The sequence below is a fragment of the Miscanthus floridulus genome, chromosome 8 (assembly GCF_019320115.1).
Source record: "Miscanthus floridulus cultivar M001 chromosome 8, ASM1932011v1, whole genome shotgun sequence".
NCBI lineage: Eukaryota > Viridiplantae > Streptophyta > Magnoliopsida > Poales > Poaceae > Miscanthus > Miscanthus floridulus.
The window spans coordinates 207005682-207031230 of NC_089587.1; the positions used below are offsets into that span (position 1 = coordinate 207005682).

The 25549-nt window shown below is 43.6% G+C and overlaps 2 protein-coding genes and 1 pseudogene across 3 annotated transcripts; 1 reads left to right on the forward strand and 2 right to left on the reverse strand.

Moving 5' to 3' along the window:
- Positions 1 to 1906: 1906 nt before the first annotated feature.
- LOC136478042 (nicastrin-like) lies at positions 1907 to 7884 on the reverse strand. Of its 2 annotated transcripts, none has more exons than XM_066476363.1 (16): positions 7672 to 7884; positions 7038 to 7151; positions 6809 to 6926; positions 6526 to 6605; positions 6352 to 6428; positions 6154 to 6231; positions 5979 to 6050; positions 5805 to 5878; positions 5434 to 5566; positions 5273 to 5344; positions 4857 to 4976; positions 4506 to 4577; positions 3619 to 3759; positions 3375 to 3459; positions 2854 to 3292; positions 1907 to 2605 (listed from the first exon to the last, which is right to left on the reverse strand). In XM_066476363.1, exons 1-16 carry the CDS (start codon positions 7733 to 7735, stop codon positions 2341 to 2343), a joined length of 2004 nt encoding a protein of 667 aa, XP_066332460.1. In that variant the 5' UTR covers positions 7736 to 7884; the 3' UTR covers positions 1907 to 2340. The 2 variants fall into 2 exon arrangements, with proteins under 2 accessions (XP_066332460.1, XP_066332459.1); XM_066476362.1 differs by having other exon boundaries at positions 6803 to 6926.
- Positions 7885 to 8017: 133 nt separating this feature from the next.
- On the forward strand, positions 8018 to 13668 carry LOC136478041 (ATP-dependent RNA helicase DEAH13-like; annotated as a pseudogene).
- Positions 13669 to 24325: 10657 nt separating this feature from the next.
- On the reverse strand, positions 24326 to 25202 carry LOC136474718 (uncharacterized). Its single transcript, XM_066472280.1, has one exon. It carries the CDS (start codon positions 24996 to 24998, stop codon positions 24642 to 24644), a length of 357 nt encoding a protein of 118 aa, XP_066328377.1. The 5' UTR covers positions 24999 to 25202; the 3' UTR covers positions 24326 to 24641.
- Positions 25203 to 25549: the final 347 nt, after the last annotated feature.

Below are 25549 nucleotides of genomic sequence, written 5' to 3' on the forward strand. Positions count from 1 at the left end.
GTGGGGGGTGGGGTGGGGGGGGGGGGGGGGGGGGGTTCATCTGTTTTGATAAGAATCTGTGGGAGTATCACGGATGAGGACGAAAGGCACGCCCTTTTGTGTAAGTGTGTTTTGGATTTGCATGGACTGATGGACCGGCCTATGTTCGTTTGGCTTATAGGTCATATTGTTTTAGTTAGTAAATAGTATTTTTTTCTCGCAATAAATTAGTCAATGGTACTTTCAGTCATAACTTATTAGCCAAACGAACGGGACAGCTTACGGTAACTGTAAAAGGAAAACTCTAATCGATACACATTATCCGATTTATAATAGTTTATTAAATTGAACTACCCAACTAATAAAAAAAGTATTAGCTGGCTCCTCAAGCTAAATGCAACTAGGGATCCAAACAATCTCATCTATTAAAAAGTTATTACTAGCTTAGTTGCATGGATCCCAACAGATTTTAAATAAGGAGCTTTGCATACACATAATTATAATTTCAGTTACCTAAATAAGAGGCCATGTGATGTATGAACATGTTATTATCGTGACTCAGCTTGCCGTGTCATGTCTGATCGAACAGATGTTGTCTCACCAGAGCACCTTTTCATGAACAAAGAGAGAGGCGACTAGTAACATTTCTTTTATAAAAATAGAGAGATAAATGCTAGCCTTGTTTCCATGGACTTCATAGAGTTTCTATGGATTGGTCCAATTTAAATCCGTTCTTGATATCAACTTGCACAAACATATGTACAGTATAGTACAATGAAATGCAGGCTCATGAAACATAACAGCTCGCAAAATATTCCACACGACCTAAACACACGAGCGTTGATTATTTAGGCTCGGTGGTACCGCTACGGCACCTTTTTCTAGTTGGTGTCACGATACACATTGACACGCATCCAGCTGACCTTTTTGGTGCACACACGCTACTGATCTGCTGAGAGTTCCTAACTCTGTAGCCTGTGCTCTGTACAGGATAATCACGAGTTGGTGACATTGTAAGTGAAAAGGTAGCTTGATTTGGCAAGTAAAAAATGCTGCTGCCGTGTGAATCAGAAACGACGTTAACAGCAACACAGATTCTCCACCGTGGTTGCTAACCTCACTTTTGTGAGCCTGATGATGATTAGAATAATTCTGGTGTGACGTGTGATCGAGCATGCCCAAAACAGGGTGATAGAAGAGGCTGGTGGGCGGTGGCCTCGTTGTCCTGCGCTGGCGCCGTTACAAACAACGCTGCGACCGCGAGAGGAATCTCCCATTCTCCCCTCCCATCTGTCGCTTGTTCCTGGCGGGATCTGTGCCGCGCGTCGCGATACATGCAGTAGTGGACTCCAGTAGTTAAAAGTTCGAAACGACTGCGTGCGAAACGAGCACTTCGCAGTTCTCATGCAGCAGAACTGCAGAAGCACAAGGTATCATCTTCCCAAGATGGCTCGGCAAGTAGACTAAGTCTAAGATGGTGTTTGAATCATGTAACTAAAATTTAAGAGGTGTGTCGAAAGAATGTTGCATGGGATGTTCGGATACTAATAAAAAAATAAATTACATAATCCGTCAGTATTCCACAAGACGAATTTTTTAAACCTAATTAGTCTATCATTAGCACATGTTTACTGTACCACCACGTTGTCAAATTATAGGCTAATTAGGCTTAAAAGATTCCTCTCGCAAATTAGTCACAAACTATGCAATTAGTTTTATAATTAATCTATATTTAATATTCCATACATATGTCAAGCATTCGATGGGACAGCGACTAAAATTCACAAACCAGGCATGCAAAACGGTGGACATAGGTCACATGGCAGATATGCCGAAGATCCGAGCGTCGGTGGAGGATAAGATAGGGAACGAACGAGCAACTTTCAGATAAGCTGACAACTGGAGCGGTGAAACCAAACACGATACAAGATCCAATCAGCATGCGAGTACCAGTATAATAATTGGTGTGCGCAACTCCATAGGAGTCGTGAGGAACAGGCTTATACGCAACCAAAACTGAGTACGCAGCATCCACAAACAAAGAAAAACACACGTTCCTGGAAACCTCCACCTTAGAGCCAGAGGCGTCTCATCCACCGACCAGTTCAGTGCCAAACGTGCCAGGGGCACACTTTCATATTGCATCGGCCCAAGATAAGGGCTTCTAACCTGGACGTCCGAATTATGATGATATACATCCACGAGCTCCTCCTTAGCTGGAAGGCTTCATAATTCATTGTGGCTTTCTTGCAGTTCAATCACCCTGTCTCATGTGCTGTTAATGTTCTACAAATTGCCAGCTCAATTAGTTCTATTTCCAGCTCTAAATACCCAGAATCAGTGGAGCAGCTCACTGACGCTTCAGTCACGCTTCACCACCTTTGAAATGTATGTTCTGCCAAAGTGTACAGCGCAATAAGATGCAGCAGTGATAATGAGCCCGGCAAGAAGAATAAGCCAATCGTAAGCTGAATCTTGCACTGCGTAGACCCTGAGGCCAATAGTGTTCCAGTAGCTTTCAGTCCACACAGGATCTGCAGCACCCATTGGATCTGACGAGTTTGCTGGAAGAACGTGCCATGCATTGTCCTCAAATTTCACCCGAGTTGAATATGCAGGGACATACCTGGGAAGTGATGTGTTGCAATAATCAGTAGGTCTCCAGGGGAAGAAAAGGTGAAGATATAATGTCAACCTTTCGCCGAACACCAGGATTATAAGTTAATTAATTATAAGTTGGATAACTGACATAAAAAGGTATTAAAACTAGAGTTTCTTATGGATTCAATAATTATTTCTTCAGCGGCAGCTGAATATAATAAAAGCAACAAAAAAAAAATAGCTGCATAAGCATAACTAGTAAACACAGGTTACCTGGTTGTAGATACAACACATCTACCTCCACCCTCCACCTCTGCCCCTACACATACTTCACCTTCATCACCACACTTTCCAGTACATGAGCTTTTATTGCCCGCTAAATTAGAAGTTCTGTCTGCCAAGAAGTTCCATACAAACCGAGACGTGTCATCTGCGTATGAAGGAAACTGTGTGCCAGAAGGGTCATCCAGAAAAACACCAACATAATGACTTGGGCAGGAATTGCTTGGAGAAATGAATCTTTTCACAAGGCCACAAGAAAGACCAGGATTGCAAGTAAGCAGACATCCAATGAGTTCTTCGACCAACGAAACATTCACTTTTATAGTGTTTAGTGTTATGAGATCGACAACTGAGTCATCACTAGCAAGAATATACAGCGACCTGGCAACCAAAGCAGCAGCTGCAGCTATTGACGAGGAATTGATGTTTACTGCAGGAAAAAAAAAGGATATGTCACATGCTGACAGATGGATTTTCAAGAGCAATGTTGTCAGATTTATGCATTATCTTACCAGGGTTATCCAGATAGCTATGATAAAATCTGTTGGAAAAGTGGGAATCAAAATCCTCCAACACAACTCCAGAAGTTGACGTATTCTACATTCATTAATTGACAACAGATCATGAGCAGAAGTCTTCAAATAAAGCATATTGGGAAAAAAATAATGTTATGGGTGTACAAGAGAAAAAAAAAGTTCCTCAAGTGAAGGAAGCAACTATGAATCACATATATTTAGTAAGCATAAGTGGTTTTACCTTCCTTATGAATGACATTAATGAAGATGGTGGAACACCAGGATTTGATGAAGCTGCTTGTTTTACTTTAACATTATCAGAACCAAGCGATTTGCTGGCGCTTTGCAGTGCATCTAATATTTTCTTTGAAGCTGATGAATTCTGTACAAGCATAGGATAAATATAATAAATAGGAAGTCTACTATAAGCACCATTTTATTGCAATTTTAATCACGGATACATGCATGACCGTTATTTGGACACCCAGTGTGGTTTATACCTTCACTTCACTGAAGAAAGGAACACAATTACTCTGGGTAGGTCTCTTCATGTATGTATCTTCATAACATGATATAATGAAACATGTTTGTATAGAAATTTGAGGGGAAAAAGGTTCTTTTCTTCACAATCAATCAAAGGGACTAAGGGAGTGCAGCCAAACTTAATTGTATAGATGTCCCATTGACACCACAAAAGTTCAGTAAATGTTTATTCAGTTATTGATTAGCAAATTCTTTAAAATGTGAACTACCTGTCAGTGCTGTGCAATGTCAATAATAACTACTTCCTCTGTTCCAAATTGTAAGTTGTTTTTGGCTTTTCTAGGTGCATAGGTTTTGCTATGCACCTAGATATACGCTGTCTTAGACAGTTAGACACATAGTAAACAATATGTATCTAGAAAAAGCCAAAACTACTTATAATTTAGAACAAATACAATCTCCATGGTCAAAATTGGCCAGCTCAAATATCACTGTAAAGAAAATGGTACGGTTGTTTTGACATATAACAATGTACTAGCACTAAGACATCACAAAAAGATATTTGAATGCAATATTCTAACTGCACCATGTGGCGATCAGCCATTTCAGCTCTTACAGTTACAGTGCACTTCCGAAAATCCTTACCCCTTCAGCATGCACATAAAACGATGGATATTCCTCAAGTATAGCCTTGCCAACAGAACCAATCTCCACTACCTAAATATGTTCAAAGAGAGAGCTTAGAAAACACAAGTGAGGTTGGGAATGGTATTCAAACAGATATGTATATCGCTTGTGATTCAAAGCTGTCAGTAAAATTCCGAAAAGAGTATTCATTACAATTGGTAGACATAAACTGTGCAGAAAACAAATATCATGACACAAGACCAAAAAAGAAGTGCTGAAAACAAAGCCTTTATATATGTTTGAAAAATGAAAAATGATTAACAATAATCTGAGGTTGCCACTGCCTGTATTAACTTGTCTGGCACTCACCTGGTCAATCATTAAGCTACTAATTCCATTCACAGAAGCAGCACCTTCATCTAATTCCTGTAAGAATTTCCGACTACCAAGATAACCCCAGGCCTCACCATTAAAAACAGCGAACACAAGCTGTATGAAAAATGGGGAAAATGTCAGGAAGAAGATGTTGCTTGAGGAACCAATCACACATAATTTCAGTAAGAGTGATATGAAGAACCACATTAGATGTACCATTCCATGTGTAAGCTAAGGTATAAGAACATTAACAAAGATACCAGTAGCTTGGACCTCACGACAAGTATAATAGAAGAAAAGATAAATTGGTGGATAAGATTTGCTGGATACCTGCTCTAAGTAAGAGAGAAGAATATCCAGCATAATAACATGGGAGCAACTAGCAAACAAAATCAGTGGTCATATCATACCTGTTTCTTAAGGTTGCTTAAATCATGAATGTGAGAAAGAGCATCAATAGCAGTGAGCAAGGCAATCAATCCCTGTGAAACAACTCAAGAAATTATTTATCTGGCATAAGTAAATAATATGAATAGGACAATCGCAAACCGTTAGCAAACTAGCAACTTACAGATATGGGAGAATCTGAACCAAGACTACGGTCCCGAAAAAAGGATGCAGAGTCTTGGGATGCAATAGCCAATATTAAAGGTTTCTGATGCTCTGTAGATCCATTTTTAAGTGGCGGTAATGAAGCCCATACACTGCCCTTCAAATATGAGGATTTAAACAATGATATAACATATAAAAACTAAATATAAAGGTATGACGCTCTGCAGGTACTGAGGTACATATAGTAGTTTCTGAGAGACAATTTTGAACTTTACTGTATTAGTGTATACATGATTATGCATAATCATGTATACACTTTTTTTCGCAAAAAAAAAAAGTGTATACATGATTATGCAACTTGAAACTACCTCTAAGGGGAAAAACACACACCTGTGTCCTCCTAAGGGCAAGCATGATTGTTCTTTGAGGCAGGATGCTGAATCATGTGTTTGAGCTTTGGTTGTCTGAAGTTCATGTCAATTAGAAGAAGAATAGTCCCATTTGATGAAAGGTCATGCTTCTGTCGTCAATACAACATAATAAGGACTAAAAAAGAATCCAAACCTGCATAACAAGGTCGAATTCTGCAACATTTGCTCTATATCCATTGCCAGTCTTCTCATTTTTTTCTGAAATCTTTTATTGACAGTCATCATCAATATATAAATGTGGAAGAACAGATTAGACAAACAGGACTTTGGAAATAAAAAGGTATGCAACAGAGAAGACGGAAAACTACCTTTTGAACAGTCTTTGTACTCTCTTCTGAAAGTAGAAATACAGGGAAATTATATCTGTTCCACATGATACCTGATCCCTACAAGATAATAGAGTAACTGAGGCACATTCAATACAAGATTTAACTTTTACATTGCAGGGAAGCAGCAAGTTTGACTCTTGATAGGGTGGCACCAGTGTAATCAACCCTGTTACTTACAGCAGGATTCCAATCATGGCTGTGATTTGAGTAGGGTGCAAAATCATCTTGTGGAAATTTTCTATCAGGCGACAGCTCTATATAGAAATAAATAGTAAATTCTTAGGGATCATCAGGCAAAAATACGCAAATAACACACAAGAAAACGGAGAGATGCCGGTTCAGAATACTGACCTTGTAAGTCATTGTTGACACCATTTGACTCAATCAATACACCAGCCACCTTCTGGTGAAGTTCTGGATCATTGGATACCCTGGATAATAGCACCCAAATATTATTATTATCATCTCTTAACACCCTAAAGGCTATATGACTTTAGAAGGCAAAAAAAACATTAATAAGCTTAACTTCCTTTGGTCAGTACCAAGGCAAAGAGGCAAACTTCAACACCTCACGTTTCACAAGCACATATGAACTCAAAAAGATGTGAATAATTGCAGTTGTGCTTACATGTACCTCAGAAAGAAATCTGACATCTGATCTAAGGGAAGGAGAATAGTGGATGGTTGAATAAATTGATCACTGCCTTTTCTGAATCTTACAATCGGTGCAATGACCTTTTCACTTCCAGGATCTGACAGCACAAAAGTCATTTCAATAACCAGTTGCTCTTAATGACATGGGGACATCAGGTTTAGTAATGGCAGAAGATGCCAGACTACATAAGTGTAGAGTGGAGACTCACTAGAACAGCCAATTTCACCAGAAAGATTCAGCAGCCTCACACAAGGGAAGCTTTCAATGTTTAGGTACATTGCCTTCACGAGGTCCGGAACTGATTCCAACGTGGCACCATCTCCTATAAAATGAAATGGCAATAGCAACATCCAGTTACAGTAGAATAGGCGTGTAGAGAAATACGAAGAGCTATAGAACAGCCATATGCCCCAAACATGTCCCTCTTATTTCCCAGATACTGAGAATTAGGTAAAAATGCACCAAAATCATAACTAACCCCTGGTTTGGTCTCAATTTTAACAACAGAACTCACACCAATTATAATCCTATAAGCTGTAGTCGAGCAGTGTCAACAATCAGTTGAAGAGCCAGCAAGGCTTTGCTAGCTTCCAATCTCAAATACCAACACAACAACAAAGGAGTTTGCCAAAACTTAGAGCTAACTGGGTCTGCTACCCTACTACCCAATTCACCTGGAAGTCGTACTGTGACCTACTTAAAACCTAAGGCCCATAATTTACCCTAGAATTTCAGCATCGCATAACAGAGTAAGCAAGCGAAGCAAGCGATCGTCTCGATTCGACTGAGCAATTTCCGCTCAAACAACTAGAGTAGGCGATGATTTTAGAGGACCAACTCACCAGGGACGGCGAGGGCGAGGCAGATGGCGGCCGCGACGAGGGACGCCGCGGAGCCGGCCGCCATGGCCGAGCCGAGCGAGGGGCCGGCGATCTAGATGAGTGGGGGACTTGGGGAGTGGAGGTGGAGGACCGGAGGCAGGGGCTGTTCGTTTTCGCCGATCGGAATCGGAACGTGAAGGTCACGACAGTGGAAAGATTGACTCTTGATTAGGATGACAATCGGCGGATGATAAGTGTAAATGACCGATGTTTCGAGTCCTATTTTTACAAATCGCCCCAGAAAAGAGGGTCACAGTCGTGGGCCTTGCGACGTGAGGCGAAGAGCAGGTGGGCCGTATGAGTATGAGTTAGTGGGCCAATGAAACAATGAAGCCCATGTCAGCAGGAGGCCCCGCGGTTGCGCTGCCCCCTGGTCTATTCGTTCCCCCCGCGTGCTCTACTAGGCTACCGGCCTACCGCCGCCGCCGCCGCCGCCCTACCCCCTGGTCTTCGTCGGGCCCTTCTCCGGCAACGAGAGCATCCAACAGGTATGCCCGCCTTTCTCTTGCCTTCCTGCTGTGCGAAACCGCGCAGCACTCAAACCCTAACCTACCTTCTCTCCCCTTCCCGCTTTGCGTCACCGAGCAGCACTCGAAGACTGAACGTAAGCCATTTGGCTATTTGTAATCGGACCTGATCTAATTGCAAGTGCATACGTGAATTATGCCTACTAACTTCGATTTTTTTTCCAATATACACCCGTGTCATTTGCTGGTCCGCTCCTGGTCTCAGACCGCCTATGCTCGTGTCGTCCGTCGTCCCTTGTGTGTGAGCTTTGCTTGAGATTGGAGCCTTTGCAGTTAAAGCATGGAAGACAGCAACGCCCTGATTTTGCCCTGCAAAAGGAAGAACAAGGCGCAAGGGAAAGCCAAGGTAATGTCAGCTTGACTTGGAGCCCGGTTTATTGGTTTTCCTTCATAACTCCATTGCACCCAATGTTAGCATTGCATATGTGAACTCTGAAACCACTAAATTTCCAGGATGGTAAGAAAGCCAACAAGGAAGACCCAAAGATGAGCAAGACGAGGCTGAAAAAGCTCCAAAAATTGGAGGTGCGCCACTTAGCATTGCCAATTGGTACTCTTTTTTTTCTGTTATTAGGCATTTACAGCTATGTTGGTTTGGTTGCGTCCAGGAGGAAAAGAAAAAGAAGCTGCTACAAGCTAAAAGCATCGAGGTTTTGCAGTATGCTCCTTAACTTATTCTGTTGCAAATGATGCATGTTTACTTGTTTACCATGCTAGCTTTTCTGATGTCACTATACAACACTGATCCCATATGATAGGAAGCACAAGATCTCAGAGAATGCATATTCACTGCTTCATTCTTCAGGGACTATTGGTCAAGTATGGCAGATCAACCCTACCACACTCAGAATTTAGTTATTTTCTCAATATAATAGTGCATTTGCTCAAAGAGCTCTATTATACTGCAGGCTGAGACTTTGAAAGAAAAACGGAGGCGTGCTGTGCAGTTCTCAAAGGCTGGTCTGGATGTTCCTGAAGAACTCTCACTATTCAAGAAAAATGGCGATATGAAAGTTCCTGCAAACAGTGATGTTGTGGAGCAAGTTTGCCCATCAAAGTTTGTTGAGCCAGCACCAATTGTGGATTCTGGTAGAGAATGTAATAATGAAATGAAGAAGGATCCAGTAAAAGCTATTGAATGCCAACTGGTTATGGATTTTGGAGCTGGCATTCCAGAGCCAAAAACTGAAGAACCTAGTGATGATGCTCATATGTTGACAAATCAGAAAATTCAGTTGTCAACTCCAAGTTGTTCTGGAGCAGAATTAGATTTGCAGGTCATTAGTTTGATCCAAACTATATATTTAGCTCATTTTCTGCATGCTCGTCAATGTTTAGATTATTCAAACGAATGCTAGTTTCACCTATCCTTAGTCCTTACCTGGTGCTAGATCAGAACCTGCTGTACTTATTTTAATATAATTCATTGATTGTAATTATTCCTTTTTTTTGGTAGGGTAAAGAACTAGGACATGGGGAACATGCTGTACAAGAGTGCATAAATCCTCCAATTGTTGTACCTGTGTCAAGACCACATGAGGTTGAGAAGGCAAGGAGGGATCTCCCAATAATAATGATGGAGCAGGAAATAATGGAAGCTATCTATGAAAATTCTGTAGTAATTCTGTGCGGAGAGACTGGCTGCGGTAAAACTACTCAGGTTCCCCAGGTCAGTATATGTGCATGCACGATGCTTCTTGAATGTGTATTCAAACTAAGACTTTTGGTGTTATCTGCTTATGTTAACTGTCCAATTGTAGCCAAATCTGTCATTGTTCCTTATGCTTTCTGTGTTGTACAGTTCCTATATGAAGCTGGCTTTGGCACTAGTGATCGAGCTGATAGAAAAGGGATGATTGGTATCACCCAACCACGACGTGTAGCTGTTCTTGCCACAGCTAGGAGGGTTTCCTATGAGTTAGGACTTAAGCTGGGAAGAGAAGTTGGTTTTCAAGTTAGGCATGATAGAAAGGTAGGAAGTGAATGCTCCATCAAGTTCATGACAGATGGTATTTTGCTGCGAGAAATCCAGGTTGTTTATCTATCTACTTATCTCATTTGCTTCTACCAATCTATTTATTTATTAATTATTATAATACATATTTTTCTTCACCCAAGTTTTTGTTCATCCTGGTCACTTGTGCTTAAAGGAAAGCCTCTAACAAAGAAATGAATTGCAGTGATATGTTTGCAGCCTTCGAGATCTTAACTGTAGTGTACTGTAAACTTATCATATCTACAGGTCCACATAAACTGTTATAACAATGTTTATTCATGCTGTCAGCAGTTTACTATGTCATTCAATTGAATGCTCCATGATTGTGTGATCACAGAAATGATTCTCCCATAACTTATGTATAAAGTGATTGGACATCCAGAAATGTATACGTGAAAATTTTCTGTTCTTTTCGTTGAATAGGTAACATAAAATCCAATCCTGTGCATCATCATCTGATTTAGTAACCTTCTGCAGGGTGATTTTCTGTTGAAGTGATCATATTGGATGAGGCACATGAAAGGAGCTTGAACACAGATATACTTATTGGGATGCTTTCTAGAATTATAAAGATTCGCAAGGTTTGAACTAAAACTTTATTTCATATAAGTGAAATGAAAAATATTCGTTGCTAACCTTTGCCACATGGCAGGATTTGTATGCAAAGCAGCAGGAAAAAAATATGATCTGGATTTAAGATCAAAACAGAGGATAAGATCAGTCAGTTAAAGGTGGTGCTCATGAGTGCTACTCTGCAGTTGAAAGACTTTATTTCAAATAGAAGGTTGTTTGATGTGATCCCACCAGCTGTTAAGGTACCTGTGCGGCAGTTTCCAGTAACAGTTCACTTCTCAAAGAGGACACATGATGATTATTTAGGGCTAGCTTATAAAAAGGTTATGTCAATCCACAAGAGGCTTCCACCAGGTGGAATCCTCGTATTTGTCACTGGACAATGAGAAGTGGATTACTTGTGTAAGAAATTGCGAAGAGCATCCAATGTGCAAAGTGCTAAGAATCCAGAGAAAACTGATGGCGAAGATAATGGTCCATGGCCAGAAGTAGATGAAAAGGAAATTTTTGAAGCATATGATATGGATACTGAAACTGATGACGAAGAGTCTGTTACTATTGAAACTACAGAAGAGGATGTTCCAGTATGAGCATTTTTTAAAGATGCTGAGAGCTCATCTGCGTTGAAGGCGTCATTTGGAGCTCTGTCGGGAATACCAAGTGTGCTGGAAAGTGTTGAGGAATCAAGTGATGCTAAAGCTGAAGAAAAGACCAGTCCTTCAGTTAGTTATTTTAGTAAATGCACAGAACATAAGCCTATTCCGCATGGTCGACTTCGTGTCTTGCCACTTTATGCAATGTTACCAGCTTCACAACAGCTTCAAGTGTTTCAAGGTATCCCAGAGGGGGAAAGATTAGTTGTGGTGGCAACTAATGTTGCAGAAACCTCTAACAATTCCGGGCATAAAATATGTAGTTGATACTGGAAAAGAAAAGGTTAAGAATTATGACCATGCTACTGGGATATCAAGTTATGAAGTCCAATGGATAAGCAAGGCATCAGCATCCCAGTGTGCTGGAAGAGCAGGAAGAACAGGGCCTGGGCACTGTTACCGTCTCTACTCAGCTGCAGCATATGGTAAAGACGATTTATTCCCTGAATTCGCTGAACCTGAAATTAAGAAAATTCCAGTTGAAGGTGTTGTCCTGATGCTCAAGTTCATGTCTATTGATAAGGTACCAAGGTTAAAGTTGCTAATTTCTTCTATCAGATAATAATATTTTCTTAGGCTTTTTTGAGCTCATACAAAACATATGATGAATTTCAGGTTGAGAACTTTCCTTTCCCTACACCTCCAAACAAGGAAAGTTTGGTTGAAGCTGTGCGTTGCTTAAAGACATTGGAAGCACTTTATAGTGATGGAAAACTTACACCTATGGGGAAGGCTATGGCGCAATACCCCATGAGCCCAAGACATTCTCGTCTTCTTCTGACAGTGATTAAGAATTTGAAGAGCCAGCTGCAAGGCTTTGCTAGATCTAACTTCATATTGGGATATGCTGCTGCTGCTGCATCAGCTTTGAGTTTTACTAATCCTTTTCTCAAGTAATTGGATGAATGTGATACTAATGGTGAATCAGAAGAAAACATTAATCCGGAAGCTAATGGTCCATGGGAAAGGAAGAGACAGAAGAAGCTCAAGGCTGTGGTTAGAGAGGCACAGGAAAAATTTTCTAACCCTAGCAGTGATGCTTTATCCATTGCCCGTGCCCTACAGATCTTTGAGTTGTCAGAAAACCCAATGGAATTCTGTAGAGCTAATTCGCTTCATCTTAAAACCATGGAAGAGATGTCGAAATTGAGAAAGCAGCTTCTGCGGTTAATATTTCACCATAGCAAGTTTTGCGAGGAATTTGCTTGGAATTCGGGTGATTTTGATGATGTTGAACAGGCCTGGAGGAATGAGCCCAGTAAAAAAGTATTGCAATTGATTGAAGAGGAACTTCTTGGGCAAGGAATTTGTGCTGGATGGGCTGATAGAGTTGCAAGGAGGATTCACACCTATTCCAAATCATCAGAAGATCGAAAGGTCCGAGCTGTTCGTTATCAGTCTTGTGCACTTGATGATACAATATATCTGCACCGATCATCGTCTGTTGCCCAAGTTGCCCCAGAGCTTGTAGTTTACTCGGAGCTACTTAATACAAAGAGGTTATACATGCATGGTGTAACAACGGTAAAGCCAGGGTGGCTTTTAAAGTATGCTAGTTCTCTCTGCACCTTCTCTGCGCCATTGGAAGATCCGAAACCGTATTATGACCCACTGAATGACCAAGTCTACTGTTATGTTAGTCCGATCTTTTCTCGACATAATTGGCAGCTTCCATTGCATAGTTTACCTATCAAAGATGAAACAAGCCGGCTGCAAGTATTTGCATGTGCGTTGCTTAAAGGGGATGTTCTGCCATGTTTACGGGATGTTAAGGATTTCCTCGCACTGTCACCATCTGTTGTGTTGGGGCCTGCCAGGCAACGAAGAGTAGGAGATCTTCTTAACAGGATGAAGATCGGTCCAAAATTAGTTGACAGCCGGGCAACACTGAGGGATGTATGGAATGTTGATGCAGGTTCTCTCTATCCTGAGGTCAAGGTGTGGTACCAGGATAAATTCCATAGCCAGTTTGACTTAATATGGGAGCAGATGCACCAACAGGTTCACCTTGAGGGGCACAAGCTTTTCCCAAAGAGATCCAAGAAAGTTAAAGGTTAGTCAGAGATTTTGGTGGGCAGTTGGTTTCACTGACAGAGGGGTTTTTTTTTTTTTGGTGTGTGTGTGTGTGGTTGTACATCTTTCACGTGATCGCTCATTCAGGAATAGATCAGCAGCATCGTAACATTCTGCAAGTGTACAACATAGTTGGATAATGCAGTTGAGCCAATGACATGCATAATCCAGCAGTTTTGTCCAGACATTTTGCCTTGATCTGGATTTGTTTCGTTGCATAGGCTCCGTTCGGCTGGGCAGCTGCGGCCGGCTGGACTGGCTGCTCCCCCTCACAAGTTACTGTAGCCGACACCTAGGGCCAGCCCAGCTGAAACCTACTCATTTGTGCCACTGCAAGCAATTTTCACCCTGCCACCCATAGTTTTTAAGGCGGTAAGGCGAGGTGCGGCGCTCCACCCCCTTCCAGACGCCTAGGCGAATTAGGCACGTGGCGAGGCGACGCCATACACATACTATTGTTCACAATTTAAGCCTCGGAGGCACATATAACAATGACACAGATCAATAAATTAACCTCTCTTATGCAGCAAAGTTCAGACGTCAGAGAGACAAACAGTCAAGCATATATTAATTATTCACAGCAATTAGGCAATCACATCAGAAGATCACACCTGTGAGCTATCCATTCCAACTATCAAACTGTAACTCATAAATAGGAGAAACGAATAGAGCAGAGAAAGCAAAGTAGAGCACAGGAAGGAGCAGAGCATGGGAACTGTAGGACACGTGGACGCCTAAGAGGGGGGGTTGAATTAGGCAACTTAAAATTCTAACTCTAAACTATGACCTCTTTTTCTACCTCTAGCAAAACATATGCAAAAGATAATTTATCTAGATGTGCAACTACGGTTTTGCTAGTGTGTTGCTATCTCTACCGCAAATGATAATAAAATGATCAATGTAAATGCGGAAGCTTAAAGAGCAAGGTAGAGATATGCAAACTCCTGTCGACGACTCCGATATTTTTACCGAGGTATCGAGAAGCGCGCAAGCTTCCCCCTAGTCCTCGTTGGAGCCCCTCGCAAGGAATCCCTCGCAAGGGCCAAGCTCCCGGTCGGGTAACTCCGTGGATAGCCTCGGGCCTTCCTCACGCGCAAGTGGGTCTCCGATGTGCCTTCCGGCAAACCTCTCCCGGATGCTCCCCACCGTCTTCACTATCAAGCTTCCGGTCGAAACGACGCGGGCCTTGTTCCCTTCGGTACATGGTGGCGGCCGCACCACAAACGCGGTTGGTGCGATCACGCAAGACTTCAAGCCCCTCCGATGTACAACTCTTGTGCTCGCAAGCACAGGGTGGCAAGAGGTATGCAAACCTTACTAAACACTAGGCATACACCTAGAGCAAGCGCATAAGCGGTGGTCTAATCAACCTAAGCACTTCGCAAAGCACCTACGCTAATCACCTGATGAAACACTAAGCACTTAGCAAGTGGAGATCACTAAAATGGTGTATCAACACCATTGGTATGTTTCTTCAGCTCCACACACTCAAATTGCCGGTTGGGGGTTGTATTTATAAGCCCCACTGAGAAAGTAGCCGTTGGGGTCGAACTCCCGCAATTCTGCTACTGACCGGACGCTGAGATCGTCCTGACCGGACGCGTCCGGTCGTCCCGACCGTTGCAGCCGCGAACTACCGATCGGACGCTGCCAGCGTCCGGTCGCCTGCCACCGGACGTGTCCGGTCGCAGTTTCGCGCGCCTGGAACCTCTCTGTACTCGATCGGACGCTGCGTTTCTACGTCCGGTCGGTTGCCGCCAGCGTCCGGTCCTCGCGTCCGGTCGCCTGTCTGCCGAGCCACCGGTCCAGCGTCCGGTCGCGCTTCCAGCGTTCGGTCCAGCGTCCGGTCGCCTCTGCGAGCTCGTTTCTTCGCGATCTTGCGTACGGCTTGGTTCCTATCTTCATGCTTGGACTTTGCTTGATATCTTGGGTCTTTTCCTGTGCTCCTAAGGTCTTTCTTAAGGTGTTGATCATCGGATCATCACGTCGCCTTCGTCCAAGTCATGTCTTGCACCCTATTAAACTACAAAATAAACACTTGCAAATTCATTAGTCCAATTTGGTTGTGTTGGTCATCAAACACCAAAATCCAAAGTAAATGGGCCAAGGGTCCATTTTCCTTACAATCTCTCCCTTTTTGGTGATTGATGCCAACACAACCAAAGCAAGCAAATAAATAGAATTTGGAAGTTAAAAACTACCTACTTGCTAGGTTGCAATGCAAAGGGCAAGGTTATATGATACTAATTGACAGATACCAATTAAAACTTTACTTAAAAGCATGTCTTGCCCTTGCAAATGTCCCCATGTGATATTATGGATTAAAGCCTATCTAAAAAAATTCTCCCATTACTTAGACTAATCCATAATTCACTTTCCTCCCTTTCTCGGACCATTACCACTTGTAGACATCAACTTGATGCTTGCCTTTGGTCCTTCAAATTCTCCCCCTTTGGCATCAAACACCGAAAAGGAAGACATTAGTAGCACAAGGGAGGGTCAAATTTCGTGATCCTTTGTATAAAGAGTGAAATGGATCACAAAATTTGACTCTCACATTATATAGACTAAGCTCCCCCTAAAAGTATGCATACATATGGTGGAAAGCAAAGCATATGCATAATTAGCAATTTATTGCACAAGAGAGTTTAACCTATATAATGCATGGAGAAAGCATATAAAAAAGAAATGTAATCAACATGATGATGCCAATTGAAGAATGACGCTTAACTCCGAGGACTCTAATTTCCTTACAATGAGACTACTACACATGTGATAGGTTTGAAAAGTTGATACTATTTAAAAAGTGTTAGTCTCAAAGCATCCAAGTTGTAGAAATACTCCCCCTAAATATGTGCACACAAATATATAATACATTGTAGAAATCATGCACATTGATTTTAGAATAAAAAATACCACTTGAAAGATGACATCTCATGAATGTGAGAATCATTTTTAAAAAGATATCCGGGAGAGATTATCTATAATTTGGACTTTGGCACATATTAGATGAACAAAAGTAAGACAAGCTATGTGCCGTGCTTGTAAGCAATTTTAAACCATGTAGGTTTGCTTCAAGGGTTGAAAAATGAGACCGAGCAATCCTACCATAAGATATACCTAGTGTATGCATGATAAAAGATATAAGCATGCAAAAGCAAACCTAGGCATAAAAAGTAACTAGATGCTTAAAGATACCAATTGTAGGAAAAACTAATTGCAAGATGTACCAATTTAAAAGCAATAACATCTAGTTACCTAACATGGAAAGGGGAATTTTGGTCCATAGTATTCACTAACCCACTTGGCAATGTTTTTGTCCATCATGATGCACCCCATGAAATGCACCCATACTTTGCCAAGTCTCCAAATTCCCCGTGGTCTGACGGACTTCTTACTTCCCTTTCGGGATCCAAACCTTCTTGGTGCTCTTCATGTTGGAAATGATTTCCTTTGGCACCCAAAAGCGTTTGATCCCATTGTTGGCTTGCTTGTTCACCTTGATGGCCACCACCTTGTCATTTTTCTTTTTCTTCAAGAGATAAGGTGTGGAGGCCTTCTTGTCTACCTTATTGGTGTAGGTGTTGGAGAGCTTGCTTGTTTGCTTTTTCTCCTTCTTCTTTGCTCCTCCCCCATTCTTCACCTTGCATTCATAGGACTTGTGGCCTTCTTTGTGGCACACGTAGCAAACCACGATTTGTCCTTCATCAAGCTTCTTCACTCCCTTGACGGTGTTATCTTGATGAAGTTGGGTTTGCTTTGCTTTGCCTTTCACTTGAGTCAAGTCCTTGGTGAGGCGAGCTACTTCTTGCTTGAGTTGCTCATTTTCTTTTGCAACCTCTTGTGTGCATGTATCTACAATCACTTTCTCAACACAAGCTTGGTTGCACAAAGGTGAGTTTAAACATAAATCATTGCAAGAGGTAGATGCATCCTTTTTAATTATGTCATTTCTTTTAGATGCCTTGGTGGGGGTATTTTTGACGGCCTCAAGATTAGCAACTTTATTTGTTAGCTCATCACAATGTTTGCACATGATTTCCATTTTAGCAAGCAAATTTTGATAATCATTTTATGAGCTAGCTAACTTTTCTTTTTAATTTTTCATTTTTCTTTTCAAGTTGCTTATCATTAATTGTGCATGCACTTGTTGTTGCACTAGCCTCAAGTTGCTCAATTTTAGTAGATAGTTCAACATTGAGATTTGCAAAGTTTTCATATTGTTCAAGCAAATTCTTGTATGCTTCTTGTGAACTACCTAGCTCTTCTTTTAAAGTTTTGAGCTTCTTTTATTGACTAGTGCAAACTTTAGCATATTTAAGATTTTGTTGCACAATTGTATTGTAAGAAGGCAAATCATCATCACTATCACTCTCACTAGAGGATGAGCTTTTGTTACCTTGTGCCATAAGGCACACACGAGAAGAGCTTGATGATGAGTGCTTGTGACCTCACCTCTTGTGATGGTTTTCTTCTTCACTTGAAGAATCATCTCATGACCTTATTGTTGTGAGGGCTTTGTTCTTGCACGCCTTCTTCTTTGTCTTAGGTGTAGGCTTATTTGGACAAACTTCCACAAAGTGCCCCATCTCGTCGCATCCGTAGCATCCTCTCTTTCTTTGCTCATTTCTTTGATTGGTGAAAATGAGATCTTGAATTTGAATGGGCACACCCTTGACATTGAGCCTTTGGATCATCTTCTCCACCTTGTTGATTAATTTGATTGATTCTTCATCAAGGTCAGAGGTGGAGGAGGAAGATTGATCATCATCACTTAATTCTTGTTCATCATCATCATCATCCTCATCTTCTTCTTCTTCACTTGAGGAGCTTGAGCTTGAGCTTGACTCAACTTTCTTGCCCTTCATCTTTTTCTTTTCGCTACAAGCGAGAGCTTTGCCTTTGCTTGATGAAGATGCTTCTCCTTGACCCATCTTACGTGACATTTCAAATGCCACTAGCTTGCCAATGACAATGCCCGGGGTCATGGTGCTCAAGTTCTCCATGTTGTGAAGGATGGTGATGATGCTTGCATATTTCTTTTGTGGTAGAACGGAGATGGTCTTCCTCACGATGTCCGCATCATCTAGCTTTAATAATCCTATTGAATGGAGCTAATTGATAATTAGATTCAATCGAGAATACATATCACGAACAAGCTCATCATCATTCATAGCAAAGGAATCATAATTTTGTTTAGCTAGACAATGTTTTTGCTCACGGACATTACTTGTACCGTCATGGAGCTCTTGAAGTTTTAACCAAATTTCATGTGCCGTATTTAAGGTGAATACTTGGTTAAACACATCTATGCTAAATGATTCAAACAAGCAATTCTTAGCTCTAGCATTAAAATGCATTTCTTTTTCATCACTCTTTGTGGGTTTTTCGGGATTCTTGATGGGTTTCATCCCGTCACGAGTGACTCTCCATACACCCAAATCAACCGCCTCAAGGTGGCAAGCCATTCTAGCTTTATAGTATGGGAAGTTAGTACCGTCAAATTGTGGAGGCCTAGCGGTATCCATCCCAACCACTCTATAATAGCGTCAGCTTAACGGCGGTTAAGCCAAAGGTTCAAATATGAGCCAACCGGCTCTGATACCACTTGTAGGACACGTGGACGCCTAAGAGGGGGGGGTGAATTAGGCAACTTAAGATTCTAACTCTAAACTATGACCTCTTTTTCTACCTCTAGCAAAATCTATGCAAAAGATAATCTACCTAGATGTGCAACTACGGTTTTGCTAGTGTGTTGCTATCTCTACCGAAAATGATAATAAAATGATCAATGTAAACGCGGAAGCTTAAAGAGCAAGGTAGAGATATGCAAACTCCCATTGACGACTCCGGTATTTTTACCGAGGTATCGAGAAGCGCGCAAGCTTCCCCCTAGTCCTCGTTAGAGCCCCTCGCAAGGGCCAAGCTCCCGGTCGAGTACCTCCGTGGATAGCCTCGGACCTTCTCCACGCGCAAGTGGGTCTCCGATGTGCCTTCCGGTAAGCCTCTCCCGGATGCTCCCCACCGTCTTCACTATCAAGCTTCCGGCCGAAACGCCGCAGGCCTTGTTCCCTTCGGTACACTGTGGCGGCCGCACCACAAACGCGGTTGGTGCGATCTCGCAAGACTTCAAGCCCCTTTGATGTACAACTCTTGTGCTCGCAAGCACGGGGTGGCAAGAGGTATGCAAACCTCACTAAACACTAGGCATACACCTAGAGCAAGCGCATAAGCGGTGGTCTAATCAACCTAAGCACTTCGCAAAGCACCTACGCTAATCACCTAATGAAACACTAAGCACTTAGCGAGTGGAGATCACTAAAATGGTGTATAAACACCCTTGGTATGTTTCTTCAGCTCCACACACTCAAATGGCTGGTTGGGGATTGTATTTATAAGCCCCACTGAGAAAGTAGCCGTTGGGGTTGAACTCCCACAATTCTGCTATTGACCGGACGCTGAGATCGTCCTGACCGGACGCGTCCGGTCGTCCCGACCGTTGCAGCCGCGAACTACCGATCGGACGCTGCCAGCGTCCGGTCGCCTGCCACCGGACGCGTCCGGTCGCAGTTTCGCGTGTCTGGAACCTCTCTGTACTCGATCGGACGCTGCGTTTCTACGTCCGGTCGGTTGCCGCCAGCGTCCGGTCCTCGCGTCCGGTCGCCTGTCTGCCGAGCCACCGGTCCAGCGTCCGGTCGCGCTTCCAGCGTCCGGTCCAGCGTCCGGTCGCCTCTGCGAGCTCGTTTCTTCGCGATCTTGCGTACGGCTTGGTTCCTATCTTCATGCTTGGACTTTGCTTGATATCTTGGGTCTTTTCCTGTGCTCCTAAGGTCTTTCTTAAGGTGTTGATCATCGGATCATCACGTCGCCTTCGTCCAAGTCATGTCTTGCACCCTATTAAACTACAAAATAAACACTTGCAAATTCATTAGTCCAATTTGGTTGTGTTGGTCATCAAACACCAAAATCCAAAGTAAATGGGCCAAGGGTCCATTTTCCTTACAATCTCTCCCTTTTTGGTGATTGATGCCAACACAACCAAAGCAAGCAAATAAATAGAATTTGGAAGTTAAAAACTACCTACTTGCTAGGTTGCAATGCAAAGGGCAAGGTTATATGATACTAATTGACAGATACCAATTAAAACTTTACTTAAAAGCATGTCTTGCCCTTGCAAATGTCCCCATGTGATATTATGGATTAAAGCCTATCTAAAAAAATTCTCCCATTACTTAGACTAATCCATAATTCACTTTCCTCCCTTTCTCGGACCATTACCACTTGTAGACATCAACTTGATGCTTGCCTTTGGTCCTTCAAATTCTCCCCCTTTGGCATCAAACACCGAAAAGGAAGACATTAGTAGCACAAGGGAGGGTCAAATTTCGTGATCCTTTGTATAAAGAGTGAAATGGATCACAAAATTTGACTCTCACATTATATAGACTAAGCTCCCCCTAAAAGTATGCATACATATGGTGGAAAGCAAAGCATATGCATAATTAGCAATTTATTGCACAAGAGAGTTTAACCTATATAATGCATGGAGAAAGCATATAAAAACCTATTCAACGAAGTATATAAAAACCTATATAATACATAATTAGCGGCCAAGTCTTTACACGCATGCAGTATTTATTATGTTGCCTAATTGACTCCTCGGTTCCTATGCATGCACGGTCGCATGGCCTATGAGGCCGAGAAAATGAAGCGATTGGGGCCACAAGACAACACGCTAATTGATTTCATGTGGAAGCTAATTGGGCAGCCGGTTTTTTTGCATGCACGCATGCAGCGTCATAGTAATTTGGAGGCCCGACATTTAATTCGCATCTTGGTCTTTGCGTTGGAGGGAGTTGCGCCTTCTATTCATGGGGGGAGGGAGTAAATGGGCCAAGGGTCCATTTTCCTTACAGGAACGAGGCGGAGGAAGAGCAGAGGAAGAAGGAGGAGCAAGAGGAGAGCCGTAGAGCGGCAGAGGAAAGAGGAGGGGAGGACGTAACTGCCAATCACGCAGTCGCAGAGCAAAGTCGCGGTTGGGGACGGGGCCGGAGTCGGTCGCGGGTCACGGCGGACGGAGCGGGAGTCGGTCGCAGACAGGGCTGGAGTCGCGGACGGGACGGAGTTGCGCTCGCACAGGCGGGTCGCGGATGGGCCGGACTGGCGCGGGGGCAGTCGCCTGCGCCGCGCCGGATTCCAGGTGTGCCGCCGCCCTCCTCTCTCTTCCTCTCTCCTTCCTTTCCCTCTCCCTCTCCCTCTCTCAACTGACGCGATGGGGATTGGGTTGGCGGGAGGTGTAGGTGCGCAGCTTCTTCTCCCACGCGCGCGCATCGCTTCGCTCTTTTCCCGCGCGCGCGCGGCGCTGCTCTTTCCCGCGTGCTTTTCCGTCCAGCGGCGTCCGCCTCAGCAAAATCGACGCCTAGGCGACGCCTTCAGCCGCGAGGTGACGCCATACGCGATGAGGGCGCGGCGACCGCGACGGCCCGTTTGGAATCCCACTCGGACGATGCCACCTATGTCAGAAATGATTTCTGATCCAACCATTTGCTCAAAACCTAGAACCTGAGAAATATCCTGATATATGCAGCCATAGCCATGGTCCATGGAGGTGATTGGCTTCGAGTGAGGGCCAGGGGTAGGATACGACAGAAACAAACGGAAATGGTTGTGCGCAGATTGATTATCATTTCTTTCTATTTTTTTTCTTTAGCATCTGCAGTATCCGATTCAGGGGCAAAAACAGCGTTAGAGGTGTAGAGTATGCTTTTACATAGTTTGTGTACCAATGGGATAAAATTGTAACCCTAAACATATTATCCGCAGTTCGCATATGGGTTTTGACATTGGATGACAGAATCATGGTGGCATAGTTGCATGAACTTTGGTCTGCATGTAAAATTGCATTCCAGCAAGATTCGATTGGTTCAACGGCTCGACCTTTACAAGCGATTCGTGGTGGAACAAGTTGGAGTAATTTTTCCGCCAATGCAATTGGCATTGGACAAACTAAACTCCATGAACAAGCTGTGACATCTCGTGTTCAACTTGAGAATTACGAGCTCTAGAAGAGATTCTGACAAAAGAAGGATAGGTCAAGTAAACCCAGTCTTTCAAAAAAGAAAAGAAAAGGTAAATCCACCACCTGGAAGCCTTGGGTGCGAACGGAAGTCCCCTGCAATGACACAGATCGTCTCCTATTCAACTCCTCTACCACAGTCACAATTGGCAATGGTGACAAAGCACGTTTCTAGCACCACAACTGGCTAGAGGGCGAGGCACCTAGGTATCTAGCGCCGTAACTATTCAAGCTGGTGCACAGGAAGAACATGACGGTTCGTCAGAAATTACACAATGGCAACTGGATTAGAGCACTACGAGCACATATCACCACAACAACACAATTCCAAGAATTTGTTGGCCTATGGATTAGATTACAAAATGTTCAGCAGCAGCCCAATGTGCAAGACACAATTATTTGGAAATGGACGGCTGGCGGTGCCTACTCCATCAGTTAGGCATACATGATATAGTTCCGAGGCTCACATCGAAAGTTCCAACATGAGCTCATTTGGAAGGCACGATCGGAGAATAAGTGCAAGATACACGCCTGGATCCTCATGCATGATAAAATTCTAACGCCAAAAAATCTACAAAAGAGGAGTTGGCCGCACCAGGAACATTGTGTCTTATGTAATGGTCCTCTGGAAAATGGGCTTCATCTCTCCTTGCTTTGCCCCTTCACAAAAGCTGTCTGGGATCAAGTGCTAGCTTGGGAGAACTTTGTTGTGCAATGGCCACAACAGGACCCTGCCTCAATTGCCGAATGGTGGGAGCAGGCGGCAAGCAAGATTCAAAAGCAAGACCGCATGCGGTTCAATGGCATGGTGATATACATTATGTGGAATTTGTGGAAGGAGAGGAATAGAAGAATCTTCGAAAATGTGCACAGGGCGGCACAGCAGGTGGCGTTTTTTACCAAAGAGGACATAGTGCAAAGGCGGCACTCAACTTTGATGAGGGGTAAAATTAACAGTGCGTGACGTGTTTTCTCCTCTTCCGTCTTCGGACCTTGGTGTTTAGGCACTGCCTCTTTTTCATCTTAATTGAATATCAGAGCTCCTATCTTTTATTTAAAAAAAAAAACCACCGCCTGGACCGCTGGAACCTGGAACTAAAAAATTGTCAGTCCGTGAAATGCATGTAAATTCTGATAATTTCGCATGGCATCTTCCTGGAGATCATCCCGTGCAGCGTTGGTAGTCGCATCAAAGCTTTTACTAGCTGCACACACAGATGCTTGAACCAGCAGAGTTTGCTTTTTCATTCGTTTTCATGTTAACCCATGTTTTCCAACCCAAAATCTCAAAAAATGCTATAGCAGCCATCACATCGAATGTTTACGGCTCGTGCATTGAGCATTAAATGTAGACGAAAAAAACTAATTACACAGTTTGATGGGAAATTACGAGACAAACGTTTTAAGCCTAATTAGTCCATGTTTGAACACTAATTGCCAAATAAAAATGAAAGTGCTACAGTAGCCCAAAATTCCAACTTCCTGAAACTAAACACGCGAAAAAAACTAATTGCACAGTTTGATGGGAAATTACGAGACAAACGTTTTGAGCCTAATTAGTCCATGTTTAAACACTAATTGCCAAATAAAAATGAAAGTGCTACAGTAGCCCAAAATTCCAACTTCCTGAAACTAAACACGCGCTTAGTATGGCCAATGGACCAAGTACTCATGCAAGCTTCTTATGGAATGAAACATCTCAGAAATCGGGAAACACTAAACAGAAGGAAACTGAAGTGACTATTGGTGGCATGGCACCTGAGATACCTGCTCAGCTGGTCAAAAATCATCTGCAGAAACAAAAATCACAGCACAGGCACTAGAAGCACTGGTAGTAACTCGAGACAGGATGTATAAACATCAAGACCCACGATGCGTAAAAGAGTAGAACAAATCGTACTGCAAAGATGCTACGACAACACAAACAAGCAGCAGGCAGGGGGTAACTTGAACGGACGGCCCAGATAAAAGATTGGGCCGTCGAGAGCCGATCGTCACCGTAGAGTGCGCAGACAAATCCCACTCGCACCCACCTACTTCCCCTGCTCCGCGCCATCATCACCTCCTTCCCCGGGCGGCGCCGGGCGCACGCGGTGGCCGCCGGAGTTCGCCGGCGCGCCGATCAGCGTGGAGATGAGGCCCGGCGCGCCGCGAACGATCCCCTTCAGTACCGACCCTCTCTTGGGGATGTAGCGCGGATGTGTTCCCGGAGTCGGCGGGAGCGGCTTCTTGTTGCCATCGCCACCGCCGCCGCCGCCGTCCCCCACGCGCGCACCTCCGGGGCTCATGGCGTTGGTTACCTTGGAGAGCGGCGGGCTGAAGCTAAGCTGAGGTGGGGAGCGCGAGGACGCCGGGAGAGTGAGGCCGCGGCTTGTGTCGTGCGTCCCCATTTTATAGCACTGCGCTGCCGCTGCCTGCTCGCTCCTGCGGCCGGTGTGGCGTAGTGGCGTGCGCGCCGAGGATGCACGTCGATGCCGAGCCGGCAGCGAGTGAAAGGAGGGAGAAAAAGGCGAGAACTGCAGGGGAAGTGGCGCGCGATGGCGACGGCGACGGCGACGGCGACGGGTGGACGGACGGATTCGCCTGATGGGGGAAGTCTGGCTGGCCTGGGGCGGTGAAGTGGTGGTGGTGAACTGAGCTACTTGCTGGCTGGCCTACTGGGAGCGAGCGAGCGAGTGGAAGCTTCTTTTACAGTTTTGCGTGGGTGCGCCGATGCCCCCCGTCAGTTCTTGGGATTTGGGGCGGAGCGAGGGCTCATTTAGATCGGGGTTAGAATCACTATTGTGTACTGTAGCATTTTTTGTTTGTATTTGATAATTATTGTTTAATCATGGTCTAACTAGGCTTAAAAGATTCGTCTCGTAATTTACAATCAAACTGTGTAATTAGTTATTTTTTTATCTACATTTAATACTCCATGCATATGTCCAAAGATTTGATG

Coding starts and splice junctions, on each gene's coding strand:
- LOC136474718 (XM_066472280.1), bottom strand. CDS start 24,998: ATGGGGACGCACGACACAAGCCGCGGCCTCACTCTCCCGGCGTCCTCG.
- LOC136478042 (XM_066476362.1), bottom strand. CDS start 7,735: ATGGCGGCCGGCTCCGCGGCGTCCCTCGTCGCGGCCGCCATCTGCCTC. Junction 6,051..6,153: donor GTACAAAGACTGTTCAAAAG/GTAGTTTTCCGT, acceptor TGTCAATAAAAG/ATTTCAGAAAAAAATGAGAA. Junction 2,606..2,853: donor TGTGTTGTATCTACAACCAG/GTAACCTGTGTT, acceptor ATCACTTCCCAG/GTATGTCCCTGCATATTCAA.